The sequence below is a fragment of the Dreissena polymorpha genome, chromosome 9 (genome assembly GCF_020536995.1).
Source record: "Dreissena polymorpha isolate Duluth1 chromosome 9, UMN_Dpol_1.0, whole genome shotgun sequence".
NCBI classification, from domain to species: Eukaryota; Metazoa; Mollusca; class Bivalvia; order Myida; family Dreissenidae; genus Dreissena; species Dreissena polymorpha.
In genome coordinates this window covers 26221687-26247841 of record NC_068363.1, presented here as the reverse complement: position 1 = coordinate 26247841, position 26155 = coordinate 26221687, and the positions used below count along the sequence as shown (strand labels likewise).

The window sequence follows — 26155 nt, the reverse complement described above, 5'->3', positions numbered from 1 at the left end:
CGGTTTTTCGGGTTGGAACCGGTTTTTCGCACATGCGCGATCGTGATTTCCTTTCCTTTCGCGCCTTTCCGAAAGATATTGAGTGATTAAACACATACGGTAAGTCCATTTATAGTATACAAATGTTTTTCGTTGACTTTAATTTATGAGGCACATATTTTTGTGGCTTTTTTCCGTTCGTATTTTTGTGGCTTTTTTTTCCGTTCTAAAGTACTCTACGTATTTGAATAAAAAAGTTACTAGTTTTCGCGATATTGACACGTGTGTTGCAACGGGGAAAATATCAGTTTCAAGCATGGAAATTGACAATATATTGTTAATTGTTGTCGTCATATTTCTTTTTATGATATTGTTGGCTCTTATAATCATCGCAGTTGTTGTTCTGTCAATAACTCGGAGATGGGACAAATTATTTCATCGCTGGAACCAAGATTTGTGTTAAGAGTAAACATCGGGCGCCGGTAAACAGCTGTTACTAAATATGTGCACGATTTTTGTTCAAAACTCTATTTCATTTCGTACTATGTTAGCTGAAATACTTTCAGCTCCACTGTCTTGTCATTTGATAATAGAAGAAAGTGATGATAGAATGATTTTAACCACAGGATTTAAAATTTTTTCACTTGCTGCTGCAGAAGAATTTGTGGACAAATGCAAAAGCAAACGTATTAAGTTTTATGTGTGTTTCGACTGGTGGTAAAGGGATATAACTATATTGCAATCGCCAGCTGACCTTATGGTAAACGCAGCATTTTATTTAAGTTTGAACTATTTTGGTTTATAAATCCAACCTAGTCCAACTTGTTGACGTCTTATGGTAAACGCAGCATTTTATTTAAGTTTGAACTATTTTGGTTTATGAATCCAACCTAGTCCAACTTGTTGACGCTCTCAAATATTAAGCTACTTTTTATATGGGTAATATTTGGAGCGTACAACGGGCGAACGATTCAAAATGTGGTGGAAAGTTTTCCTTCTTTGTCTATATTGATGCGCAAGGAATTTGGTGCGCAACATTCAAGCCCCGATATCAGACCAGTTAATATCAACGGATTGCAATAATATTTACATACCTGTGTAGATAATTCATTTCTCGATAATGTTCCGTAAGAATTATGTAATGACTCTTTCAATTTTGCACGCCTGACCAATTTAAATCAACACACTACTCACATTTTTCATTCGACTCGCTGTGTCCGCTGTATACCGCAGGTAGATTTTAATCGATAACGCCGCCTATTACACCGTAATGCCTTCTTCTGATTGGTTGATATTTCAATATTTTATAACATGGCGAGAGGTCAGTGATTGTATTGCGATTTAAGCAGAAGTTTAACTGAAACAAATTATGCCTTTTAACTTCAATTCCAAGATATTTGAGGTAAAAATGGATTTCTGAACTAAAACTGTATGAGTTGGTAATGTTATTTTGCAATTTTAAGCATATTGATGAAAATTTAAACTTTATGATATCCACCACAAATTGAATCGTTCGCCGTTAAGATGTTCCAAAGAATTTAGGCCGTATAAAAAGTATCTCTAAATTCTTTGCAACGTCTTATAAATAAGACTAAAATCCGACCCATTTGATATAGCATGTGTCAGAATTTTTCATTGTTGATGAAATTTGACTTGTTTTCACCGTTTTCTTTCGTTATAACTTCTTTAAAGCCTTTGAAAACCATAACCAGTTTTAATAAAGAATATGTTTTTTGATTTTCTGAGAAAAAGACCATGTTTATGACAGAAAATCGGACCGTTTTGAACTAAAAGTTGTGTACATTCTACTCCTATAAATATACTGTCCATACATCGACCTTATCGTTTAATGTCAATTTGCAATAGCATCGTTCTGACAGAAGGCATGTGGCAAGCTTAAGTGGTTACAAATTCATGTAACCGCAAATAATTATCGTGCAAGAGTAATTCTTTATAAAATATGAACATTATTTTAATAATGCAATAGAACAAGGTTATTAAAAACTTGCCATTAATACTTTTTCAAATCCGAAAACACTATCACTGTTAAAAATCATATATGATCAAATGTAGCATAAAGTCGGTTATTTTGACAGTCGTCAAATTCCAACACAATTTTCATAAATCATTTGCAGTAACTGCACTTTTCCCGGCACTTTTAGATTATATAACGATTTCGTCACTTAATTATGACGTTTGTTAATATATGACGTCACAGTATCATCTTGTTCGATCAAGCAACATATAAAAACAGTCATGTTTCTGCATCTTTCTCGCTACTGATTGATACCCATTTATGTACAAGAATGACATTTATCATTCCCATTTTGATACTGATTCTTTCAAATCTATATGCATTTATATACAAGCAAATTTCTGATTTCATTACCCATATCTATACTTAGATGCTCAAAACCATACCCATATTTATAATTTTAGTCGAAAAACACACCCCAAAAAATCGGCACACCCCTGTATACCGTGTATAGGAAGTTAACCCCTGGGTCTGGTGTGCACCTAATTACGTTCAGAGTTATTCATTATTCAAAGATTGAAGGGAGGTATATAGGAGTTGGCTTTAGATTGTCCGTGTTAAGTTTCCAAATTATAAATTGGCGTCTGATATTATTTTACACTTATACTTGATTTCAACAATAACTCACTTGATGATCAGTACAGTTACACACGTTATGGACATGACAGTTACTTAGATTATTAAAATTAAAGTCACACAATTTATGGACATGACAGTCACTTAGGTTATGGACGTTAAAGTCACACGTCACACCTGCGTTATGGACATGACAGTTGGCAAGTTTAATAAAATTAAAGTCACACAATTAATGGACATAATAGTCACTTAGGTTATGGACGTTAAAGTCACACACGTTATGGACATGGCAGTTTAATAAAATTAAAGTCACACAATTTATGGACATGACAGTCACACAACTTACGGACATTACAGTTACTTAGATTATTAACATTAAAGTCACAAAATTTATGGACATTACAGTCACCTAGGTTATGGACGTTAAAGTCATACAAGTTATAGACATAACAGTTACTTAGTTTAATAAAATTTAAGTCACACAATTTATGGACATGGTAGTCACTTAGATTATGGACAATTAAGTCACACAACTTATGGACATTACAGTGACTCAACTTACGGTAATTACAGTTACTTAAATTATTAACATTAAAGTCACACAATTTATGGACAATTAAGTCACACAACTAATGGACATTACAGTGACACAACTTACGGTCATTACAGTTACTTAGATTATTAACATTAAAGTCACACAATTTATGGACATGACAGTCCCTTAGGTTATGGACAATTAAGTCACACAACTTACGGACATTACAGTGACACAACTTACGGTCATTACAGTTACTTAGATTATTAACATTAAAGTCACACAATTTATGGACATGACAGTCACTTAGGTTATGGACGTTTAAGTCACACAAATTATGGACATGCCAGTTACATAGTTTAATAAAATTAAAGTCCCACAATTTATGGTCATGACAGCCACTTAGGTTATGGACAAGTAAGTCACCCAACTTACGGACATTACAGTCACACAAGTTAGGGACATATCAGTTACTAAGTTTATTAATATTAAAGTCACACAATTTATGGTCATGACAGTCCCTTAGGTTATGGACAATTAAGTCACACAACTTACGGTCATTACAGTTACTTATATTATTAACATTAAAGTCACACAATTTATGGACATGAAAGTCACTTAGGTTATGGACGTTAAAGTCACACAAATTATGGACATGCCAGTTACATAGTTTAATAAAATTAAAGTCCCACAATTTATGGACATGACAGCCACTTAGGTTATGGACAATTAAGTCACACAACTTACCGACATTACAGTGACACAGCTTACGGTCATTACAGTTACTTAGATTACTAACATTAAAGTCACACAATTTATGGACATGACAGTCACATAGGTTATGGACAATTAAGTCACACAACTTATGGACATTACAGTGACACAACTTACGGTCATTACAGTTACTTAGATTTTTAACATTAAAGTAGTCTTGCACAGACAAGTTACTTTAAAGTATAATCAGGGTGTTTACTAGACTCAACCTCAAGGGTCATTGATCCTTTGACCAAAATGTTTAAGGGTCAAATTAAAAAATTGAAGGGTCAAATTCAAATATGGGAATTCAGTAGTTTCAAAACAAATTGACATGTTGACATTTTACTCGTTAATTTAATATATTTTAATAACAATTGAATATACCGGTAACACAGAATATGTTGTCCCGTGTTTTTTTTCCACCATTTTGGGAATGGGTCGGGTCCTTGTGGATTTTGGAAAACTTGCGGCATTTTGACTAAAATTGGGCAATTTGTATTTTTGTTGTTTGCGAAAAATGCTTCAAAATTGACCATTCAAGTGTTTTCAGTATTATATTTACTAAGGTTGAACTTATATGGATGGGAGCTGAACAAAATATTGAGATCTAAAAGATTTTTTATTTTTTTAGAACCTTTCATCAGGAATTTAAAGCTCCCATTTAGGAAAAAATTATACTTTTTTCAATTGGGAATTGGGCCGATTACTGTAAACTACTGCGTATTAGGCGCAGCCATGTACAACACGCATCCGTTTTTAAATGTCAAAAAGGAGGGAAAAAAATATTTTTTGAAGACATGAAATCGGGCTGAAAATGGACCCAATTTTACTTTTGCGCAATCAGTTAATCAGCGTCACTGGAAAGCTTTATTTTGTATTCTAATAAGAAGCGTTTATATGAACCGGAGCATGGGTTGCATACCACTATGATTTTATGCGGTGTAGTTTTCTGGAAAAAAATAGCGGCTATTATGATAATTTACGATTAGATATGAATTTTTAGCATTTTAACAGCCAGGAAAGCGTTGTATCAATGTATTACGCGCACCAACTTTTTAATTTGAAATTTAAAGGTAAAATACTGCGCGTTATACAAAGGAACGTATGGTACCGAACGCGATTTTGAATGAAAACAACACTGTTGTCGATCCCACCAAGCCCATTCAATTAGCAATAGTTTATATTTAGCAATTTCAACTGATTACCTTTTGAAGAATTTCAACACATTATCTTGTATATATTTTATTTAACAGGCGTACAAAAGGGCAGGTAACTTTTCAAAAATATCTTCAGGGATTTTAAATTTTAATTGAAGCAGAATTCTGCATTTTGATGCATGCAAATTGCAATTTTGCGTATTTTTTTACTCCCAACAAAAAAATAGCCTTGAATCATTTTGACACATTTGTTTTCCATAAAATGCAACATTAAAAAGGCGTGAGAAATAGTTTTATTTCTTACACCAATGCTTTTTTATGCCCCCTTCGAAGAAGAGGGGGTATATTGTTTTTGGCCTGTCTGTCATTCTGTCCCAAAACTTTAACCTTGGTCATAACTTTTGCAATATTGAAGATATTTGGCATCCATGTGTATCTCATGGAGCTGCACATTTTGAGTGGTGAAAGGTCAAGGTCATCCTTCAAGGTCGAAGGTCAAATATATGGGGGGCATAGTGTTTCTCAAACACATCACTTGCTTGAAAATATTTTATCAAATATTATGATACCGTAAATAAGCTATTACAAAACATTAAACATTGTTTTCAAAATCTACTGAAGTCCCTGTATCTTGTCACTTTCAGAGATATACTTGCAATGAATGAACTGTATTGGAGCAGCCTCCCGGGACTGCCCAAAAAACTAAAATGGCCTGTGAAGGTTACAGACTGGGGTGGGGGTGGGGACATTATAACGGTCTACTGCCGAAGTGATGATGCAGTGTAAGTATTAACTATTTTTCGATTTTTGATTCTTTGAGTTTTTTTTTAGAATTATGTATTAAAACCACAATTATTTTAACATTTGAGTATCTAGAAAACACAATTGTATACAGTTACCATAAACCCCCTGTTTACACAATTGAGTTAACAACACTAACTTTGTTTTAGAAAAAACTAAAATATAGCCCCAAAATGCACATGTGTGTTTGTCAGTTGTATTTGTACAATATTGCCTTTAAGTATCCAAAAATAGGTATTCTAGTGGATTTTTTAATGGCAGTACACAGTCCTTTTTAAAAGATATCCTGTAAATTAAATTTAGTTTCGTTGCTCCCTGTTTTAAAATTAATTTGGTTTGTCCATCTTTAACATTCTGTTTGCAATAACCGGACCTAAAGTTTGAAAAGGGTAGGTTGGTGGTTTATTTTTTATGATTAATTTGTATCCACTTTCGAAGAAAAAATATGGAGGCTAGCTATTGTCATGACACACTAAAATTCATGTTGTCACAGTTATGCACTTTTCATATGTTTTTTGTTAAGGTCCATATCTCAAATACCATCAATGATATTAATCTAAAACTTCCTATGCTTGTTCACTATAATGTGGGACCCACAATTAGTGTTGTTATTGTTCTTCCTCCTTTTTTTACTAAGAACTTTCATTGTATGTTAACCTTTTTATTGAGGTACGTATATGGCAGACACAGTCACTGATATTTACTTTAAACTTCCTATACTTGTTCACTATCATGTGGGGACTACAAATCCCAAGGGCAGGTAACCTTAAAATTATTTTAATTATTGTTATGCTCCTTTTTCAACTTAGCCATTTCATTGAATGTTTACCTTTTTGTTAAATATCAGGAGCCCAAACAAATCCCAAGAGACCCTTTTAAAATGGGCTGGTTGGTTTATTGCAAAATTATTTTCAGCTCACCTGAGTCAAAGCTAAAGGCAAGCTATTCTGATAGCTAGGTGTCTTTTCTTTGTCTGTCAACAATTACCCTATGACCACTCCTCTAGAGGTCACATTTATAGCCTGAACTTAATGGAACTTTGTCAGAATGCTGGCCTTGATAATCTAGGTCAAGTTCAAAACTTGCCCATTCTTCAATAAGGTATTTGAGCAAATACTCTGTTCCTATCCCTGTATGATATTTAGTTTTAGAGTGAAGAAGTCGCAATTAGTTCCATTTGAAAACTCAATCTTGAAGGAAAAGGGGATTAGTAAGTTGAAAAGAACTGTTCCTGTTATTGCAGTTTCATTTTTAATCGTTTTTTGCAGTTAAGGTCTGGACAATTCTTAAAATGTTCACTTGTCATGTCAGTTTATTTTGCATTAATTCATTTAACCATTGACCTGTAAAAATCTTGCTTGTCCTGACAAGCAGACAAGTGGAATTTTCCAGATCTCCAGTTTTACGCAGAGTCTTTTAGGTTCATTTGAGCATAGCTCTATGGATCCTTGGACTTCTGGTGGCATCCATGGTATGTCAACAATTTGACAGGCTTGTAGGGGAATGAAATGTTTGAGAGCAAATTCTGAGACATTTATAAAAAAAAATGAGTCAAATGCTAATATTCTGGCTAAATTGGGATTTATTCTTAATTGTTAACTAACATGCAGGTGAATGCCAGAAAAAACCTTGAATTGTAGACAAGAGTACATTTTTGACCCAATCCATTATTGTCCTCAAACTTGCTGAAATTTTGAAAATGTAAGTGTTTGTAAAATCTAGGCCATATTTGAAATGGTGTCAAAAAGGTCACAAGGTTAAGTCATAAACAAACTTTTGAACATCAAACTTGCTCAGAATGTCATCTTATAAATTTCAACCAAAGTCAATCGATAAACATAGTCTCTGAATTATCAATATGTAAGAAACTGAGATGCATAATTTAATGTAATGGAATTTTGTATCTTGGGAACTGAATACAAAATGTTGGTTAGAATCGTTTCCATGTTTCATTGTTCAGCTTTTGTTTGGTTACTTTGTTGTGTTTTTGCCATTGTTGCTTTGTTTACAGAACAGGTACATATATTGTCTCATTAATTTTTCAAATGTTTCATTTTCAGCTTTGAGACATTAGTTTAAAATGACTCAGTGTTAAATGAAACAATGTCTCATTACTGTCTATTATATAATTTATACATCAGAAGAAAATCTATTTTTTTGTCCATAATAAAGTGGCTTTCCAGTCACATAATCTTAAATACTTATTTAAAGACACATTATTATGGACAGTGTTAATATTTGTGAAGCTGCAAAGAGTTTAAAAAGATAAATAAATGTGATAGCCTTTTTGACCATATAAATATAGTGGCTTTCTAGTCACATAATCTTGGACATGCAATTTAAGACACATTATTATGGAGTATCCAAATTTGTGTGGCTGCAAAAAATGATGTTTATTTTAAAGTCACATGAATTAGTTTCAACATCCATAATATAGGGGCTTTCTAGTCACATTATCTTGGTCATGTAGTTAAAGACACATTATTATAGACAGTGACTGTGTCCAAATTTGTGTGGCTGCAAAACCATTTTTAACAGATCTATAAATATTTTCATATGATAGCTTTTGTGTCCATGATAAGTTGCTTTCTAGTCACATTATCTTGGACATGCAATTAAAGACACATTATTATAGACAGTGTCCAAATTTGTGTGGCTGCAAAAACATTTTTAAAAGATTAAAATGTATTCATATGATAGCTTTTGTGCTTATGATAAAGTTACTTTATAGTCACATCATCTAGCCAATAAAATATAAAGAAGTGAAACTCCACCTGCTGGAGCAGTATTGAAATCTTATTACAAACAATTAGTTGGTCCTTTATTTATGGCAAGTGACCGATTGCCGAAACAGTACAAAACAGCACAATACAGCACGAGACACATTATTAGTATAAATGTGTGTGGCTGCGAAAATAAACGATTAAAAAATGTTTTTATAGAGTCACATCAATTAGTTTCTGCGTCCTTTACATCGGGACTTTGTAGTCACATAATCTTGGACATGTAATTGAAGATTCTTTGGTATGGAATGTGGCTAAATTTGTGCAGAAGAGTTGAAAAAACAGTACAAGTATATATTCATATTATATATGTTAATTAAAGACCATGTAATGGACAGTGCACGGAAGTTGTGCTTTTCAAAAAGAAAGAAGTACAGCAAAACTTGCTTAAGGAACTTTGATGTAGCAAAAACAGGTTTATTCCAAACAGCAAAATATATGACTTCTGTCTACATGTAAGCAATTTTGAACCACCAGCCACAATCAATTATGCATTAATAGAAACAGATTAAACTACATGTAGTCACTTGTCCGACAATATAAATCATGACATTTTAAAGCCCTAATTACGTATCACTAGCCCTGGGCTGTGGGGCTGGGGTTAGCATGAAGACTGGTCATTACCAGTAAAATCCAGCTAAAGTCAAAGGGGTAGGGAAAGATCTAGAGCAAAATAGGAGGGTGCTGCACCCTGCCCCACTTTGTTTACACCCTCCTGCCCCTCTGGGATGGTCAACAAGGACATTATGAATATCTTTTCAAACGTTATTTCATTTTGCCTAATCTTCAATAACAAATTAAGCAGATGAGCTAAAAACCCTTAATTGCATGCATTTGACTAATGGATACCATGGATATAGCTGATAACAAGCAAATCCCATTGTCTGATCAAAATTTCAAACCTGCTCCTTTTTATATTAAAGCAGTATGTACCTTTTGGGATTCTAGATCTTTCCCTAAAGGGTGTTTCACTTATCACTGAACCCTTTAATGTGCTTTTTCCTTAAAAAATGATATGATTATTTTGACTGCAACAGGCAGGTCATCTAATAAATTGATATATACATGTAATTCTCTTTTCAGTTGCTCTTAAAAATAGAAAGGGAACGCTACAGGCATTTAAAGATGACATCAAATGGGCACAAGATGACATCAAATGGGCACAAGGCACGTATAAATATTAAGCTTTTTATTAATGCGTCTTCAACAAGTTCTTTAAAGGATATTGACCCTTGTGGCTGAAGGGCTGCCTTCTATGATAGAAGCATCAGAATCAAGTCACCATTTATCCTTGCCATGATCGTAAAAGGCGACTAAAAGGATTTTACAATTTGGAGTCAAGGCATCTCGTAGCTCCAGCACGTGAGGTTGTTTTGACCCTTGGTGTTGCTTTCAAAATTTGTAACAACCAAGATAACCCTAATCATCTTTCATTTTAGGTGCCGTAAAACCATACATACAAACTTGTCAAAAAATGAATATGAAAAATAGGCCCTTTCTACATGTAGGTCAGGTCCATGCCCCCTGTCCCTTTTAGGGTCTGGTTTAATCACTGCAATAAGTGTGCACAAACTAAATTTGCAAACTTCTTTCCTTTTAAGTAATTCAAAAAAATAATTAGGAAACTAGAAGAGAGCTGCAGTGACTCTTGTGTAAACAGTGTAGTACATTTTATACATTTTACATAAGCCCTGTTCAGTGGTTTTAACCAGGTTTTCTGAAGGAAAAAACTGGTTATTAGATTGGTGAATGTCTGCGGGCGGAACAAAGTTTGTCCGGACCATAACTATGTCATTTATCGTTAGATTTTAAAATGACTTGGTACATTTGTTCACCATCATTGGATGGTGTGTCATGTGAAAGAAGTATGTCGATATCTCCAAGGTCAAGGTCACACTTGGAGTTCAAAGGTAAAAAATGGCCATAAATGAGCTTGTCCGGGCCATTACTATGTCGTTCATTGTGAGATTTTAAAATCATTTGGCATATTTGTTCACCATCATTGGACGGTGTGTCATGCGAAAGAAGTACGTCGATATCTCCAAGGTCAAGGTCACACTTTGAGTTCAAATGTCAAAAATGGCCATACATGATCTTGTCCGGGCCATAACTATGTCATTCATTGTGAGATTTTAAAATGACTGTACATTGATTTTCTTAACACTCATTGGACGGCGTGTCATGTGGAAGAATTCAAGAGTGCAAAGGTCAAAATGGCCATACATGATGATGGCATAATAATTCTTAAAAATCGCCATAAATTTGCTTCTCTTGTTTTGTGAAGACAGCATGCAAAATATTCCGTGTCAATGCCGCATGTGGGATATACGTCACGTTTGTGACAAAGCTCTAGTTTAAACAAAACTTCGACACCAGTAAAAATTAGTCAGCAGAGAAGCTGTTTCAAATTGAAAACCTGGTTTTGTGACAATTTTGTCCCTTGTTAAATTTGCATTAACAGGGGTTTTTCTGCCTATTTTGGGCAAAGGAGTCGGACCAAATTGGAAAAAAAATTATTGACAAAATTGTCCATTTTGGGAATTTTTGCTTCGATGAAACGGCTCATTTTGGGAAAACATTGTGAATTTATCATGCTTAAATAAGTCAGTGGTTAAACAAATAAATTTGTTTTTATTTGTTATTTTGTCTTCTTTATATATACACATGCAATATTGGGCATGTTCAAAGTTTATTTGTCATATTTGAATGTATTTGATGAAGATTGAACTTTTTCTGAGTCGCTAAAGGCTTTATTACGTCGCGGATGAAGGGAAGTCACTCTTTCGATATAAATTATGTTTACTTTTTACGATTTTGAAGAAAAAAAAACAAAAAAAAAACATTTTATTTTTTTTTTTTTTTTTTTTTTTTTTGGAATTGGGAAATATGTAATCAAGATTCAGTTGGAAATGGGTCCGTTTGCTTTTGAGAATGCCTCCGTTTCCCGGAGGCGCAGACAGTGCAGAAAAACCCCTGATTAACATGCAGGAATTTTACAAATAAAAATAAATTCAGGCTAGTATGCTTCAAACAAAGTGAAATGATTGGGTAATTATGAATCTTTCCACCTTATTAATTTATTGTCACTTGCAGATATGTCCATCAGATAGTACCTGAAGTCACTATAACATGTCCTTTAAGAATTCTAATAAACTTGTGCCCAAAATCATTGGTCTTACATATGCTTGCCCTTGAAGGTTCAGGAAATGAGGAACGTCCCTGTAAGAGTATCCCTGAACGTGAACTCCACTCTGAATCAGAGTTTGAGCCTGAGCCGGAACAAGAGCAAGACCCTGCATCAGACCATGTATCCAACTCTGGCAGTAAGTAAAAACTTCTTTAAGTAATCAAGAAATTGAGATCTGAAGTGACTGTGTTAATAGTTGAGCTGAAACTTACATCCTTATGGTCTGAACATCATAATCACTTGCAGATATGTCAATCTGTTGGGACCTGAAGTCACCATAACACGTCCATTATGAAGTCTCATAAACTTGTGTCCAAAATCATGGGTCACATATGCTTGCCCTTGCAGGTTCAGGGAATGAGGAACCTCCCTGTAAGAGTATACCTGAACGTGAACTCCACTCTGAATCAGAGTTTGAGTCTGAGCCGGAACAAAAGCAAGACCCTGCATCAGACCATGTATCCAACTCTGGCAGTAAGTTAAAACTTCTTTAAGTAATCAAAAAACTAAGATCTGAAGTGACTGTGATAATAGTTTAGTTATACCCCCATTACCAGGGATCATATTTTCCCACAACGTCAATCGGTCTGGATTTAAAATCGGGGGAAAAAGTATTCGAAAATTTACATCCGAAATACATGCCAGAATTTTTCAGGTCGAAATCGGGACACTCCATACAAAATTGTCTGGAAATTTGACCAAAATGAAGGACACCTAAAACGATCAATCATTTGACCTTTACTTTAGTCAGTATTTTACTCACAAAAACTCAAATTTTCTGTCCAATTTTGACGATACATGTGTTTAAGAAATTCGTGAACACAGCGATCTCTATTGTCCGGAATTTAACACACTATGAACTGAATTGTGGGGTTTCCTCGTATGCCTCGATTTGACATCCAATCGGTACAGGGATATCCTCTTGAACATGTGTAAATCGCGTGACGCGATGTGAGCGCATCGAGCACTTTTCTTATTCAACCAATCATCAATTAACTCTAAATTTAGATTGATGCAATATGTTACAGTATGTTGAAAATCAGTCGAAAACGAAAGTTAATTTATGTAAAAAATCGATGCGTAATGGTCAGCATCCAATTTGTTTGATGTACAAAATAGGTATTTTAACAGGTTTTATAACCTAAGGTGGTATAATACACAGGATAATTAGTGTCATTGGCGTTTATTTCTGTATGATACATCTTTCGATAGCAATTAGAGACCCCTTTCATCAAAACACTGTGGTGTGAATGCCTGTTAAAATCAATAATTTGCAGATAAATCGCCGATTAGGTGTCAAAAACAACACTGGGTCCACTCGAGTAGCAGAAGCGGGTTGTTAATTGGGGGCAATAAAGGGATTAGTGATGGTAAATTTAAGCCAGACTGAGCTTAAATAACAAAATTTATTGGGAACGTATAGACTTTACATCGTTTTTTTTACGAATGTTGGGACAGAATCGGACCGACTGTTTGGGATTTTCAATCGGTCTTTCATGACCCCAATCGGTCTAGGACCGACAAAACCGAAAAAAAATATGATCCCTGCCCATTACCATTGGTTATGAGAGCTATAAAGGAGTCACTTTGTCGGTCGGTCTGCCCCGAAATTTCATCCGATCTTCTCCAAACTTCTTCAGAAGTTGTATCGAGATGATCTCTAAGCCAAGTGTGAATATGGGTCATGCAGGGTCAAAAACTAGGTCACGGGGTCACTTAGTGCGTTTTTAAGCGAAAGTTTGTCCAAACCATAACTATGTCAATTATCGTTGGATTTTAAAATCATTTGATACATTTGTTCACCATCATTGGACGGACAGTGTGTCGTGCAAAAGATTACATGGATATCTCCAAGGTCAAGGTCACACTTTTAGTTCAAAGGTCAAAAGCTTGTCCGGGCCATAACTATGTCGTTCATTGTGAGATTTTAAAATTATTTAGTACAAATGTAATTACAATCTTTACCATTACCGCCCTTGTTACGTTACAGCCCAGAATGTGGCTCATGAATTTTGTTCGGGTCTCAAATGTATGCATTGATTTTCTTCTACAGCAGTACCTCATTTAGACGTCTATGAACGGTTTGCTGAGAATTTACTAGGATCCATCTTAGCACAAGGCCTGGCTGGGGCCTCCAGGCACGTTCACGACAAAGAATCCAGCACAGCTACAGGTTTATAGAACTGCTTAATAGTTAAACAAGGTGTTTTCCCTTTTTTGTGAAAAAATTAGTCATAAACTTTTCGAAATTGTGGAAAAAAAAATAAGTAGCAACCTTTTCATAATTGCAAAAAATGAGTCATACATATTAATTATAGTGAAAATTTAAGTCGCTCAATTCTTTTAATTGTGAAAATTTGAGTCACAAACTTCTCAAAATTTGTGAAAAAAATGCCTTTCTTTAAGAAGGAAAAAAGCCTTGGTTAACTGTGTTAAGAAAGCTTGATGTGTTAAGTTCAAAATTCTTAAAAAGAGAAAATGTCATATATATGTAGTTTAAAATTATTATATTTTTTCACACGGAAAATAACTTCAGAATAATGTTATAATTGTTGCAATTATTAAAGTATATGATTGACAGTGTGTGGTCACTATTTCTTAACCTTAACCATGTGGCATTCTCAAGAAACATGTTTATTTCCTGTTGATTAAAATTAACTGTTCTTTAAAATGATGTAGGTTTTGTATTTACTATAAACATATGTTGTTATTGTATACCGGTATTTATGTTTATGATGATAAACTTTATATGCTTAAAAACCCTTTCCCTCTCGGACGCAGAGTAAAAAGGCTAAATGCAACCAACATAAAACTAGAACAGCCTGGGAGTAACTCACACTCTGTTCATGTTTTATGCTGTTTGCTGCTTATCGTTCTCTTAGGGTTGGAAATGAAGGCTTCAAAACTTGAATCAAGTAAGAAAGGTCAAGGTCACTGTGGATAAAAATAGAAAAATGGTTTCCAATCAATATTTTCCATTTCATATGAGATACCGTAATGAAACTTGATTTAAAGGATGCTAATGATGAGACCTCGCATAGGTTTGCTTTTAGGATCTCTGGGGTCAAGGTCACTGTGACTTTAAAAAAAAAGAGAATTGATACGTATCATGATTTCCGCTCAATAACTTGAGTTTGGTTTGATCTGTCAACATGAAACTTTGTAGGATAAGCTTTTCTTATTTTGTACAAAATATTCTGTGTCAATGCGGCATTTGGGGTATTCATCACGTCTGTGACAAAGCTCTAGTTGAAACTTACATCCTTATGGTCTCAACATCATAATCACTTGCAGATATGTCAATCTGTTGGTACCTGAAGTCATCATAACATGTCCATTATGAAGTCTCATTAACTTGTGTCCAAAATCATGGGTCTTACATATGCTTGCCCTTGCAGGTTCAGGGAATGAGGAACCTCCCTGTAAGGGTATCCCTGAACGTGAACTCCACTCTGAATCAGAGTTTGAGCCTGAGCCGGAACAAGAGCAAGACCCTGCATCAGACCATGTATCCAACTCTGGCAGTAAGTAAAAACGTCTTTAAGTAATCAAGAAACTGAGATCTGAAGTGACTGTGTTAATAGTTTAGTTGAAACTTACATCCTTATGGTCTCAACATCATAATCACTTGCAGATTTGTCAATCTGTTGGTACCTGAAGTCATCATAACATGTCCATTACGAAGTCTCATAAACTTGTGTCCAAAATCATGGGTCTTACATATGCTTGCCCTTGCAGGTTCAGGGAATGAGGAACCTCCCTGTAAGGGTATCCCTGAACGTGAACTCCACTCTGAATCAGAGTTTGAGCCTGAGCCGGAACAAGAGCAAGACCCTGCATCAGACCATGTATCCAACTCTGGCAGTAAGTAAAAACTTCTTTAAGTAATCAAGAAACTGAGATCTGAAGTGACTGTGTTAATAGTTTAGTTGAAACTTACATCCTTATGGTCTCAACATCATAATCACTTGCAGATTTGTCAATCTGTTGGTACCTGAAGTCACCATACCATGTCCATTATGAAGTCTCATAAACTTGTGTCCAAAATCATGGGTCTTACATATGCTTGCCCTTGCAGGTTCGGAAAATGAGGGACCTCCTTGTAAGAGTATACCTGAACGTGAACTCCACTCTGAATCAGAGTTTGAGCCTGAGCCGGAACAAGAGCAAGACCCTGCATCAGACCATGTATCAAACTGTGGCAGTAAGTAAAAACTTCTTTAAGTAATCAAGAAACTGAGATCTGAAGTGACTGTTAATAGTTAAGTTGAAACTTACATCCTATGGTCTCAACATCATAATCACTTGCAGATTTGTCAATCTGTTGGTACCTGAAGTCACCATAACATGTCCATTATGAAGTCTCATAAACTTGTGTCCAAAATCATGGGTCTTACATATGCTTGCCCTTGCAGGTTCAGGGAATGAGGAACCTCCCTGTAAGGGTATCCCTGAACGTGAACTCCACTCTGAATCAGAGTTTGAGCCTGAGCGGGAACAAGAGCAAGACCCTGCATCAGACCATGTATCCAACTCTGGCAGTAAGTAAAAACTTCTTTAAGTAATCAAGAAATTGAGATCTGTAGTGACTGTGTTAATAGTTTAGTTGAAACTTACATCCTTATCGTCTGAACATCATAATCACTTGCAGATATGTCAATCTGTTGGGACCTGAAGTCACCATAACATGTCCATTATAAAGTCTCATAAACTTGTGTCCAAAATCATGGGTCTTACATATGCTTGCCCTTGCAGGTTCGGAAAATGAGGGACCTCCTTGTAAGAGTATCCCTGAACGTGAACTCCACTCTGAATCAGAGTTTGAGCCTGAGCCGGAACAAGAGCAAGACCCTGCATCAGACCATGTATCCAACTCTGGCAGTAAGTTAAACCTTCTTTAAGTAAACAAGAAACTGAGATCTGAAGTGACTGTGTTAATAGTTATGCCCCCCTTCGAAGAAGAGGGGATATATTGTTTTGCTGGATGTCGGTCGGTCTGTCGGTAGACCAGATCGTTTTCGATCAATTACTTGGGAACAGATTGACCGATTGCAGTGATTTTTTTTGTCCAATTGGGAAAAGTACCGGTCCAATAGGGAAAAATGAGTCGTGAAAACCTCAAAATTGGGGAAAATCGAATCGTGAAAACCTCAATTTGGGAAATTGATTTTTTGCTCCCAAATACTTTAAAATTGATAACTAAGTGTTTTCAAGCTGTCAATATTATATTTACCTAGGTTCAAGTCATAGAGCTGCATAGGGAAAGTAACAAAATGTTGCATTTTCCAAAAAAAAAATAACACAATTTATTTTTTTTTATTTTATTTTTTTACCTTTTATTGGGAATTTATTGGACAGCAAGTGGGAAATTTGTAGTTTTTTCGTAATTGGGAAAGTGCCGTTTACCGGTTCTTTATAAAGAAGGAAACAAATCGCTGGATTGTCTTGATACCTTCCATGTGCATTGGCCTTGGACAGTAGATGACCCCTATTGTACCTATCTGGGTCTACGCTGTTTGCCTAGGCCTTTTTTGTAGACGCAAGGCATAAATGGGTTAAATTGAACTCGTATGCGTGACAATTTCAGAACACATTTTAATTATTTAATGACTTCAGGTTAAAAGACGGACACTTATTGAACATCCTTGCAATATTAGCTTGTCATTCATATATTATTGCTACAGTCCAAGGTCACTGTAACAATAAGTGTGAAAATCGTTTCCAATCATTAACTCGTTTATGAATTGACCGATTGACTTGATACTTCACAAGTGTATTGGCCTTGGACAGTAGATGGTTTTACTAGGTCAAAAGGTCACTGTCACAATAAGTGTGAAAATTGTTTCTGATCAATTACTGTCAACGAATTGACCGATTAACTTGATATTTCGCATAGGCATCGGGCTTGGACAGTAGATGACCCCTTTTAAAATTTAGGTCACTAGTTCAAAGGTAAAGGTCACTGTGACACAAAAAATCCTGTGTCAAGGCCCTGTTTGGGAGGGCAGAAGGTTCCTACCATCTGTTGGTACCTGAAGTCACCGTAACATGTCCATAATAAAGTCTCATAAACTTGTGTCCAAAACATTGGTCTCACGTATGTTTTCCCTTGCAGGTTCAGCAGGCGAGGAACATAGTGACATGGAGCAGGGCAGCGATAATAGTGATGATGATGCAGGATACTCTAAAGCTAAGAAAAGGGGGGAGGTAACAGATAATGACATTTTGAGGGACTCTGAATACCCAGAAATATATATCAGAAAGCAATTAAAGAAAGCAAACTCAGTAAGTGGACAAGCATATAAGAAGAAACATTCCAGAGTTTACAACAACTACCATGCATGTTACTATTGTAAAGAGTTGTTCTTGCACATTCCTGTTCACATGAAAACACACAGGAATATATCGGAAGTCAGACATGAACTAAAGAAAACCCAGCCAGACTTTTCATCCCTCAGAAAGTTGGGTGATGACCAACACAACAGGGATGTTGTTAATCAGAAAAAGGGAGAGCTGATTATTGCACGAAAATCTAATGAGAAAACATTGGACATCACCAAGTATGGGCCATGTGTGAATTGTAGAGAATGGATGCTTTTATCGGGATTGAAGAAGCATTTCAGAACATGTGCAAAGGGAGAGAAAAGAGGGATGGGAAAGAAAGATCTTGTGATCACCGCTCAAATATTAGCTGGTCATGTTGTAGGAAAACCGTCCAAAATGATGTTGGAGGAAGTTTATAGAATCATGAAGGACGATGAATGCTCTAGGACTGCCAAAAATGACGTTCTCATTCTAAGTCTTGGGGAAAGTTGGCTGCGTCGAAACATAGACAACAATGACAAGAGAAAGTACTACGCCAGCGGACGTATGAGGCTTTGTGCCAGATTGCTGATTGCCCTTAAAGCTCAACAACTGCAAACTAAATCAGAGGAGAATGAAGTCACTTGTGAGACTATGTGGGACTTCCTAATGCCTTCAAAGTTTGATGACTTTGTAACTGCTTCTCTAGCTGTTAGTATGCCGCATATGGATGATATGGAGGATTTGAGAGCGCCTTCAAATGCAATCAAGCTCAAATATGACATTAGAAGACTTCTAAATGCAAAGTATGCATATCTGCTGAGGGCAAGTGATGTGGTTTCCAATGAAATAAAACAATGTAAACGCTTCCTGAAATTAATGGAAATTGAATGGGGTGAAAGGGTTACAAAAGTAGCAAGAACAGTTCTCCAGACAAGAAGACTGACAGAAACAAAGGAGGTACCAGCCCCTGATGATGTGGAGAAATTAACAAGACATCTTGTAAATGAACTTGAGAACACGAAAATGACCCCAGAGAATTATGCGAGAATAGTCCAACTCTGCCAGACCAGACTTCTGTTGTTTAACAAGCGGCGCTCTGGAGAACTAGAGGTCTTGAAGTAAGTTTATAAAATTAATAACCCATAAAGCATATTTTTGAGTTTAAGGTTACATAGGGTTGATGATGGGATAAGTTTTTGAGATGATGGTATGTGATCATTTTTATTTTTTAGCTTTACTTTTCAACGAAAAAGTCTTTGTAATTTTTCATTTGATCATCTGCATGGTGTGTGGATGTTGGCTTAGTGTTTCAAAAGAGTCATTTTCCAATACTACTACTTTTTCCAAAATTAATAGTGTTTTGCGCAACCTGGATCTGAAAATGTTTTTCTTCGAGATGAATATTACACAACAATTAAAATAGTTGAGTATGCTGTAAGAGATACCTTTTGTTCACTCAGCTTGGACAAAAATAACTCTTTTGTAGCCTCCAAAGCTACCTACAGAGAAGCAGCAGTCTAAGCGACTTGGACGAGTCCATCTCAAAAGACCTTACGGAAGTTGAGAAACACCTTCTCAAAACCCAAGATCTTGTGATGATTAGAGGAAAGGTAAAATGTAAACCTTTTGTATCAACATGGAAATATGTAATACCAGCCTTTGAAGTTCCATTGCAACGTATGAGGCAGTGCTTGAAAGACTTACACTTAACTATGAAAACACACCACATTTCATTTTGCATTTTTATGTATCTATATTTTTACCTGCTCATTCTGTGCTACAAATATATGTACTATGCAAACACTATAGATATGCTATTTTGTTAAGTCCAATGACAGCCTATTTACATTTTTTCTTGAAACTTTGTTATTTCTTGGCCAAACTTTATAATGTAGGCATTCAATAAAAATGCCTTGGAAAGACAATTCTGATGACCAATACATTTTCCATTATGATTCTCCTTCAAATCCTTTGGTGTGACCCCAATTGATAATCTTTCAGAGAATATGCCTATGAGTGGTCATGTCATTAAGCAATAAGAAAGAAAGTTGAACACATGTACTTGAGTCCTTTTTTGTCCTGTTTAATTACTCTGCTTCTATGTTATATTTTATACTTCAGCGGGGGGCAGCCGTGCCAGTCATAGTACCACAGGATGCCAATAAACCACTGGAATTTATCACAAATGCGGAAGTTAGAGAGGCTGCAGGGGTGCAGAGATGCAACAAATACCTGTTTGCAAACAGAGGTAAGGACGACTTGGGTCAAAAGTAGGTCCTGTAGCTCAGTTTGTAGAGCATCAGATAACCAATTCAGGGGTCGTGAGTTCGTTCCTCAGCTACATGCTTATGTGGTGATTTGGTCACGAAATAATTTCTAAGGCCATTCACCCCCTACCTCTGAAAATGTAGGGCAGCTGTCTGTTTCTGGCATGTGTATGTGCAAGTTGTACTGGTTAACTGCTTAGATGGGCTAAGCTAGCACAGGAATCTTGTGCGATGACATTAACTGACCACCGTAATATGACAAATACAGTTAAAAATGACGTAAAATCCAGACCGATAGGTCATTAGGTTAAATCTTTCGTAAAAGTGTTTGTTATATCCAATAGCAGATACTCAAAAAAACAAACATCTCTGTCTGACAGGCTAGGAAAATTTGTCGGGCATATTGTCTGGTGTCTGTAGTATGGTGTTGAGATTTTTGCTTTTCAAATAGGCTATCTGTAGTACAGAATTTGATAATGATTTCAATATGAAAAACTAGAAAATTGAGAACAAACTATTAGAGGTCAGAAAAATTACCGGATAGCCGGACTCAGTCTTGACAATTTTGCCGAATGGAAGTATTATTCAAGGTCTAACAAACATGTTGGTCCAACACATGTCCGGTGAAAAATGTGTCGGACCGGCATATTTTGGAAAAGTGCCGGTCGAACTAACTGGCTCTTTTTAAAAGGAGTTCTTAGTTATTTTTGGATTGGCATTATTCCCAACCTGCATTATTTTATAACTTTTGTAAAGTCTGTACTGTAATACAATGTCTTTTGAAAGGCATGTTTTACAATGTCTTTAAGCAGTAAAAACAAAAATTGTCCTTTCTTTTTCCAAATTTACTATTGTACCTTTGTCAATTATCTCAGATAAGTTATTTAGGGTCATAATGGTCATCTTGTCATATATTTTTTCTCCAATGAGTATACTTAATAAGCATTCTTTTTTCCCTAGGTACCCAGTATGTGCGTGCATACGACAGCCTTAAAAGTGTATGTGATGAAGTAACATTGAAGGCACCTGCCAGAATAACTAGTGTTTCGATGAGGAAATACATGGCAACACTAACACAAGTAAGAATTGTGTGTTATGCCTTTATTCAATTGTTATGCCCTTATAAATCTTCAGCAGGTGTTAATTTTCAGAATTCATACCCCATATTTTATCTCGATTTAAATGGGATGTTGATCCAGAAAGTTCTCCTGATTTGTGCTATATGAACTATTTCATATTGCAATGATGACCCACCTCAACGTAGGATTTTGACAATATTGTTATTCTTTTTCAGCTCATGGGTCTAGATAAGTACCAGTTGGATTGGGTATGCAAGCACCTAGGCCATACAAAGTCAGTCCACAACACAGCATACAGACAGATGTCTGGCATGGTAGAAAGGGTCTACATCTCAAAGCTTCTGATGATACAGGATCTGAATTTAACAGGAAAGTTTAAAGGAAAAAACTTGGAGGACATTGATGTATCCGGTAAGATTTTTTTTTAAAACCCTAGCAGTCATGGGTCGACAATAGCAAACAAGCATATTTGTTATTGTAGCCAGTTAGTTTTTTCACCATTGGGGAAAGGTGGCGGGGCCCATTCGATGGGGGAATTTCAAGTCAATTGTGGGAAATATTTGTCTATTCAGGATAACATCTTAATGTTCTATTTTGTTATGAAATTAAAAAATACTTTGCTACAACTGATGAATTATATTATTCTCAAACTTAATTTGATGAAACTAGCTGGAAACATAACAAAACTTGCAGTTTGGTCAGTTTTTGTCCAAAGTTAGTCAACTTTTTTTTCAAATAGAGCTTACATTGAGAGGGGAATTTTAGAGTTATTAAATGGGAAACATATATACCTTTTGACCATGGGAATGGGGCCGAATTTGGCCCCAAATAAGCCCTAAATAAATCACTTGTGGCTTAGGCAGAGACATTTTTACAACCGATCAATCTTTGATTTGGGTGATATAATAATTGCCCAATCTGTTTTTCAATATTTGATTGATTGTCTGTGTCAAAAACCTTATTGTTCACCATGACATTATTTGCATTTTTACAAAGACTTGTATAAATAATCTTTACAAATCTCACAAGTTGGTAGATATCATTAACTAAAGACCCTTTACCAAGTTTGTTCAAACTATGACCCGTATGTAAGAAAATCTTATCCTCTTTCTCAGAACTGCTAGCTGAGCATCAAAGTATGAACCAAGAGCCTGATGCAGTCGCAGAGTCAGATGCAGTGAACTGTAATGACATCGCAACACCTATAGAATACAACAGTGGAAGTGATGTTGAAACAGGGTAAGCTGATTCGCCATCTGCTGTAGGCAAAAAACTTATTGTTAAAAGATCCTTTAAAAATAATGTTACCCTCTTTACATTGCCCCAAATAATTTTTAACTGGTGTAACTCCCGTTAAGACATGCAATTTGCCGAATGTTATGTACTTTATGCTCGGCTTTATGAAATAAACTCCAACTCGATCAATCAATGCAGTATGTACAGGTTACTAGGACTTCATATGGACAATTTTGTGTATAGTACATATGACCTCAGGTAAACAATTTTGTGAGATTATTGTTTGGGACCAGGTTTACATAATCCCAAAAGCAATGATAAATGTGACTCCAGATGGACAATTTTGTGATACCTGTTTAGCAGGGCAACAGATAAGATTTTGGGTCAATTAGTTTTCACTGCAAGCTTTTTGTTATAATTAGTGTGTTTTTTTCCCTCAAAACTAGTAGTCAATTAGTTTTTTTTTTTTTTTTTACAAATTGATCAAAACGTACATATGTTTCTGGATCAGATTAGCGCTTCATTTTTGGATATTGATAATTCGCAGCAATTTTTATTCCAATTAAGTCGTTATAAATTCACAGTGACAATGGTTGTTTGTAAATATTAGAATTAATTATATGTTGACAAATTGATGATGGAGTCATTTTGTTTCAACCAGTTTCAACACTCCTGCCTTTCAGTCTCAGAGTAAAATCACATTGCCAAACCCTCTCCATCAATGACAAGCCAGTTGAAATCACAATGTTATTGAGATACGGAATCGCAGCAGTGTTTTGAGCCGAATATTTCAGAATCTGTCACCACCCGCTTTCTGATAGTATACTCTTCCCAATGTCTTTTTCCAACGGTTTGGGTCTCGTTACGAATTGTAAAATATTGGGCGCGCACGCCGTTAATGAAAGTGTCCTAACCCGTCCGCGTTTGACAGAGAACATTTTCCCGAACTTATTTCGGCGGAAGTAACTTTTTATATTGAGACAGGCCCAAAACGGTTTCTATAAACTAAATGAAAATATTACCGCCGCACTAAATGTTTCAATTCACTTATCATAATTAAACGCGGTACGGCAGAAAACAGAAAAAAACTAAAACGACGAAGAATAGATTCCAATTCGTTTTCCAATTTCATAATCGTTTTCTGAACGATTGATTTTTAATTTCAATTCGTTTTCTGTCAAATACAAATCGTAAAAATGATAAAACGAACCTTATCTGTTGCCCTGGTTTAGGCAAGGTTAAAGAGACTTCTAAATGGACAAGTTAAGGTGACTAAGGTGGAGAACCTGTTTAGGCAAGTTTTAAGAGATTTCTAAATGGACATGTTAAGGTGACTCCAGATGGACAATTTTGTGATACCTGTTTAGGCAAGGTTTAAGAGACTTCTAAATGGACAAGTTAATGTGACTCCAGGTGGACAATTTTGTGATACCTGTTTAGGCAAGTTTTAAGAGATTTCTAAATGGACATGTTAAGGTGACTCCAGATGGACAATTTTGTGATACCTGTTTAGGCAAGGTTTAAGAGACTTCTAAATGGACAAGTTAATGTGACTCCAGATGGACAATTTTGTGATACCTGTTTAGGCAAGGTTTAAGAGACTTCTAAATGGACAGGTTAAGGTGTCTCCAGATGGACAATTTTGTGATACCTGTTTAGGCAAGGTTTAAGAGACTTCTAAATGGACAGGTTAAGGTGTCTCCAGATGGACAATTTTGTTATACCTGTTTAGGCAAATTTTAAGAGACTTCTAAATGGACAAGTTAAGGTGACTCAAGGTGCAGAACCTGTTTAGGCAAGATTTAAGAGACTTCTGAATGGACAGGTAAAGGTGACTCCAAATGGACAATTTTGTGATACCTGTTTAGGCAAGGTTTTAGAGACTTCTCAATGGACAAGTTAAGGTGACTCCAGATGGACAACCTGTTCAGGCAAGGTTTAAGAGACTTCTTAATGGACAGATTAAGGTGACTCCAGATGGCAATTCTGAGAGACTTTTGTGACACCAGATAAACATTTTTTATGAGACTTGTTTCTGACCATTTTAAAGTATAATGTGACTCCATTATGGACAATCTTTGTGAGACTGTTTTCAAGGTGACAAGTTAATGAGACTTTAGATGGACAATTTTGTGATTATTGTTTTGGGCCAGGTTAACAAGACTAAATTTCAATTTTCAGGGAAAACGAATTGTCTTCAGATGACAGTGAAGATGACACCCCGCCTAAGAAGAGAAGGCGTGTGGTCAAAACCAACACAAGACAAAAATGGAGTGTAGACGAAGTTGCTGAAATAAAGGAGTATTTTAAGACTTATTTGGATTCTGGCATAACACCTAGAAACAAAGAAGTACAGTTGGCCATGGCAAAAAGCAGGAAGAACAACGGCATTCTTTGGATGAGAAAAACACATCTCATTATTAAGAAGATCAGCAACTTGAACAAAGACAAACGATAAATGTCTGTTATCCATTGTTTCCATTCATAGGGTATCAACATTTACTGTGATTTTATGCCCATCTGTGTCTGTGAAACATTTCTAGTTTCAAATTTGAAATACAAGCCACTTGAAGCATAGAAGGCTTAAGAAAAACAGCCATATGGACTAGCTTATATCCAGATTTGTTACACATTTTTTTTTATGCTTTTAATTTCTATAACATTTAAGTGTGCACTTAATTTTACTGTTGTCTATGTATTGTCATTTGATATTGAGACATATTGGAAATTATAAACTTATTGTGAAAGGTAGACCTATCAGAAATTACACTATTTATGATAACATACAAAACACGCAATAATGCTTAAAAACAATAATCCTTTAACGCATTTTTTCATATCAAAACTATCGAGATAATTTAAACTTTATATAGAGAAAATGGGTTAGTGTTGTTGTTGACAACAACCGAATAAGTTAAGTTTTTGATGTTATTTACTAAATTTTTCAATTGCTTAAATATAATTTTTGTATAATATTCATTTAAAGTGATAAATCGTTTGATTCTTTCTTATAGCTGAACCTATGGTTCTGCAGTCAAGCACTGTGTCACTTAACCAGGGAGGATTGATTGAAATAGATTAAGAGTTAACACATTTATATTACTGATAAAAAAATGCTCACAATTTAAACAAACATGATATAAAAGCAGGAAGCTTTTTTTCTTTAAAAAATATAATTTATTGTATAATATTCATTTAAAGTGACAAATCGTTTGATTCTTTCTTAAAGCTGAACCTATGGTTCTGCAGTCAAGCACTTTTTCACTTAACCAGGGAGGATTGATTGAAATAGATTAAGAGTTAACACATTTATATTACTGATAAAAAAAATGCTCAAAATGTAAACAAACATGATATAAAAGCAGGCAGCTTTTTTTTCTTCAATTTTTTTTTTCAAATTATTTGAATTTATACTGGGGGACATGTTTTGCCCTGACTGTTGGTTTGTTTGTTTGTTG

The 26155-nt window shown here is 35.4% G+C and overlaps 2 protein-coding genes across 11 annotated transcripts in view; one reads left to right on the top strand and one right to left on the bottom strand.

The window, feature by feature from the left end:
- Positions 1-26155, bottom strand: part of LOC127843704 (epidermal growth factor receptor-like) — a 308235-nt gene that overhangs the window by 252906 nt on the left and 29174 nt on the right. The gene's annotated exons all lie outside the window — the stretch shown is intronic.
- Positions 65-26155, top strand: LOC127843707 (uncharacterized). Of its 7 annotated transcripts, none has more exons than XM_052373444.1 (17): positions 65-99; positions 5683-5820; positions 9706-9789; positions 11820-11945; positions 12158-12283; positions 13863-13982; positions 15548-15673; positions 15888-16013; positions 16225-16350; positions 16565-16690; positions 17925-19233; positions 19602-19725; positions 20237-20363; positions 21343-21461; positions 21677-21872; positions 22577-22700; positions 24879-26155. In XM_052373444.1, exons 2-17 carry the CDS (start codon positions 5811-5813, stop codon positions 25153-25155), a joined length of 3246 nt encoding a protein of 1081 aa, XP_052229404.1. In that variant the 5' UTR covers positions 65-99; positions 5683-5810; the 3' UTR covers positions 25156-26155. The 7 variants fall into 7 exon arrangements, with proteins under 7 accessions (XP_052229404.1, XP_052229403.1, XP_052229405.1 ...); XM_052373443.1 differs by lacking the exon at positions 15548-15673 and adding an exon at positions 15208-15333; XM_052373445.1 differs by lacking the exon at positions 15888-16013.

What these genes read in the sequence shown, in the direction of transcription:
- LOC127843707 (XM_052373444.1), top strand. An exon ending in GGAGAACTAGAGGTCTTGAA is followed by an intron (nt 19,234 to 19,601) that starts GTAAGTTTATAA and finishes ACTCTTTTGTAG; the next exon opens with CCTCCAAAGCTACCTACAGA. An exon ending in GGAGGACATTGATGTATCCG is followed by an intron (nt 21,873 to 22,576) that starts GTAAGATTTTTT and finishes CCTCTTTCTCAG; the next exon opens with AACTGCTAGCTGAGCATCAA.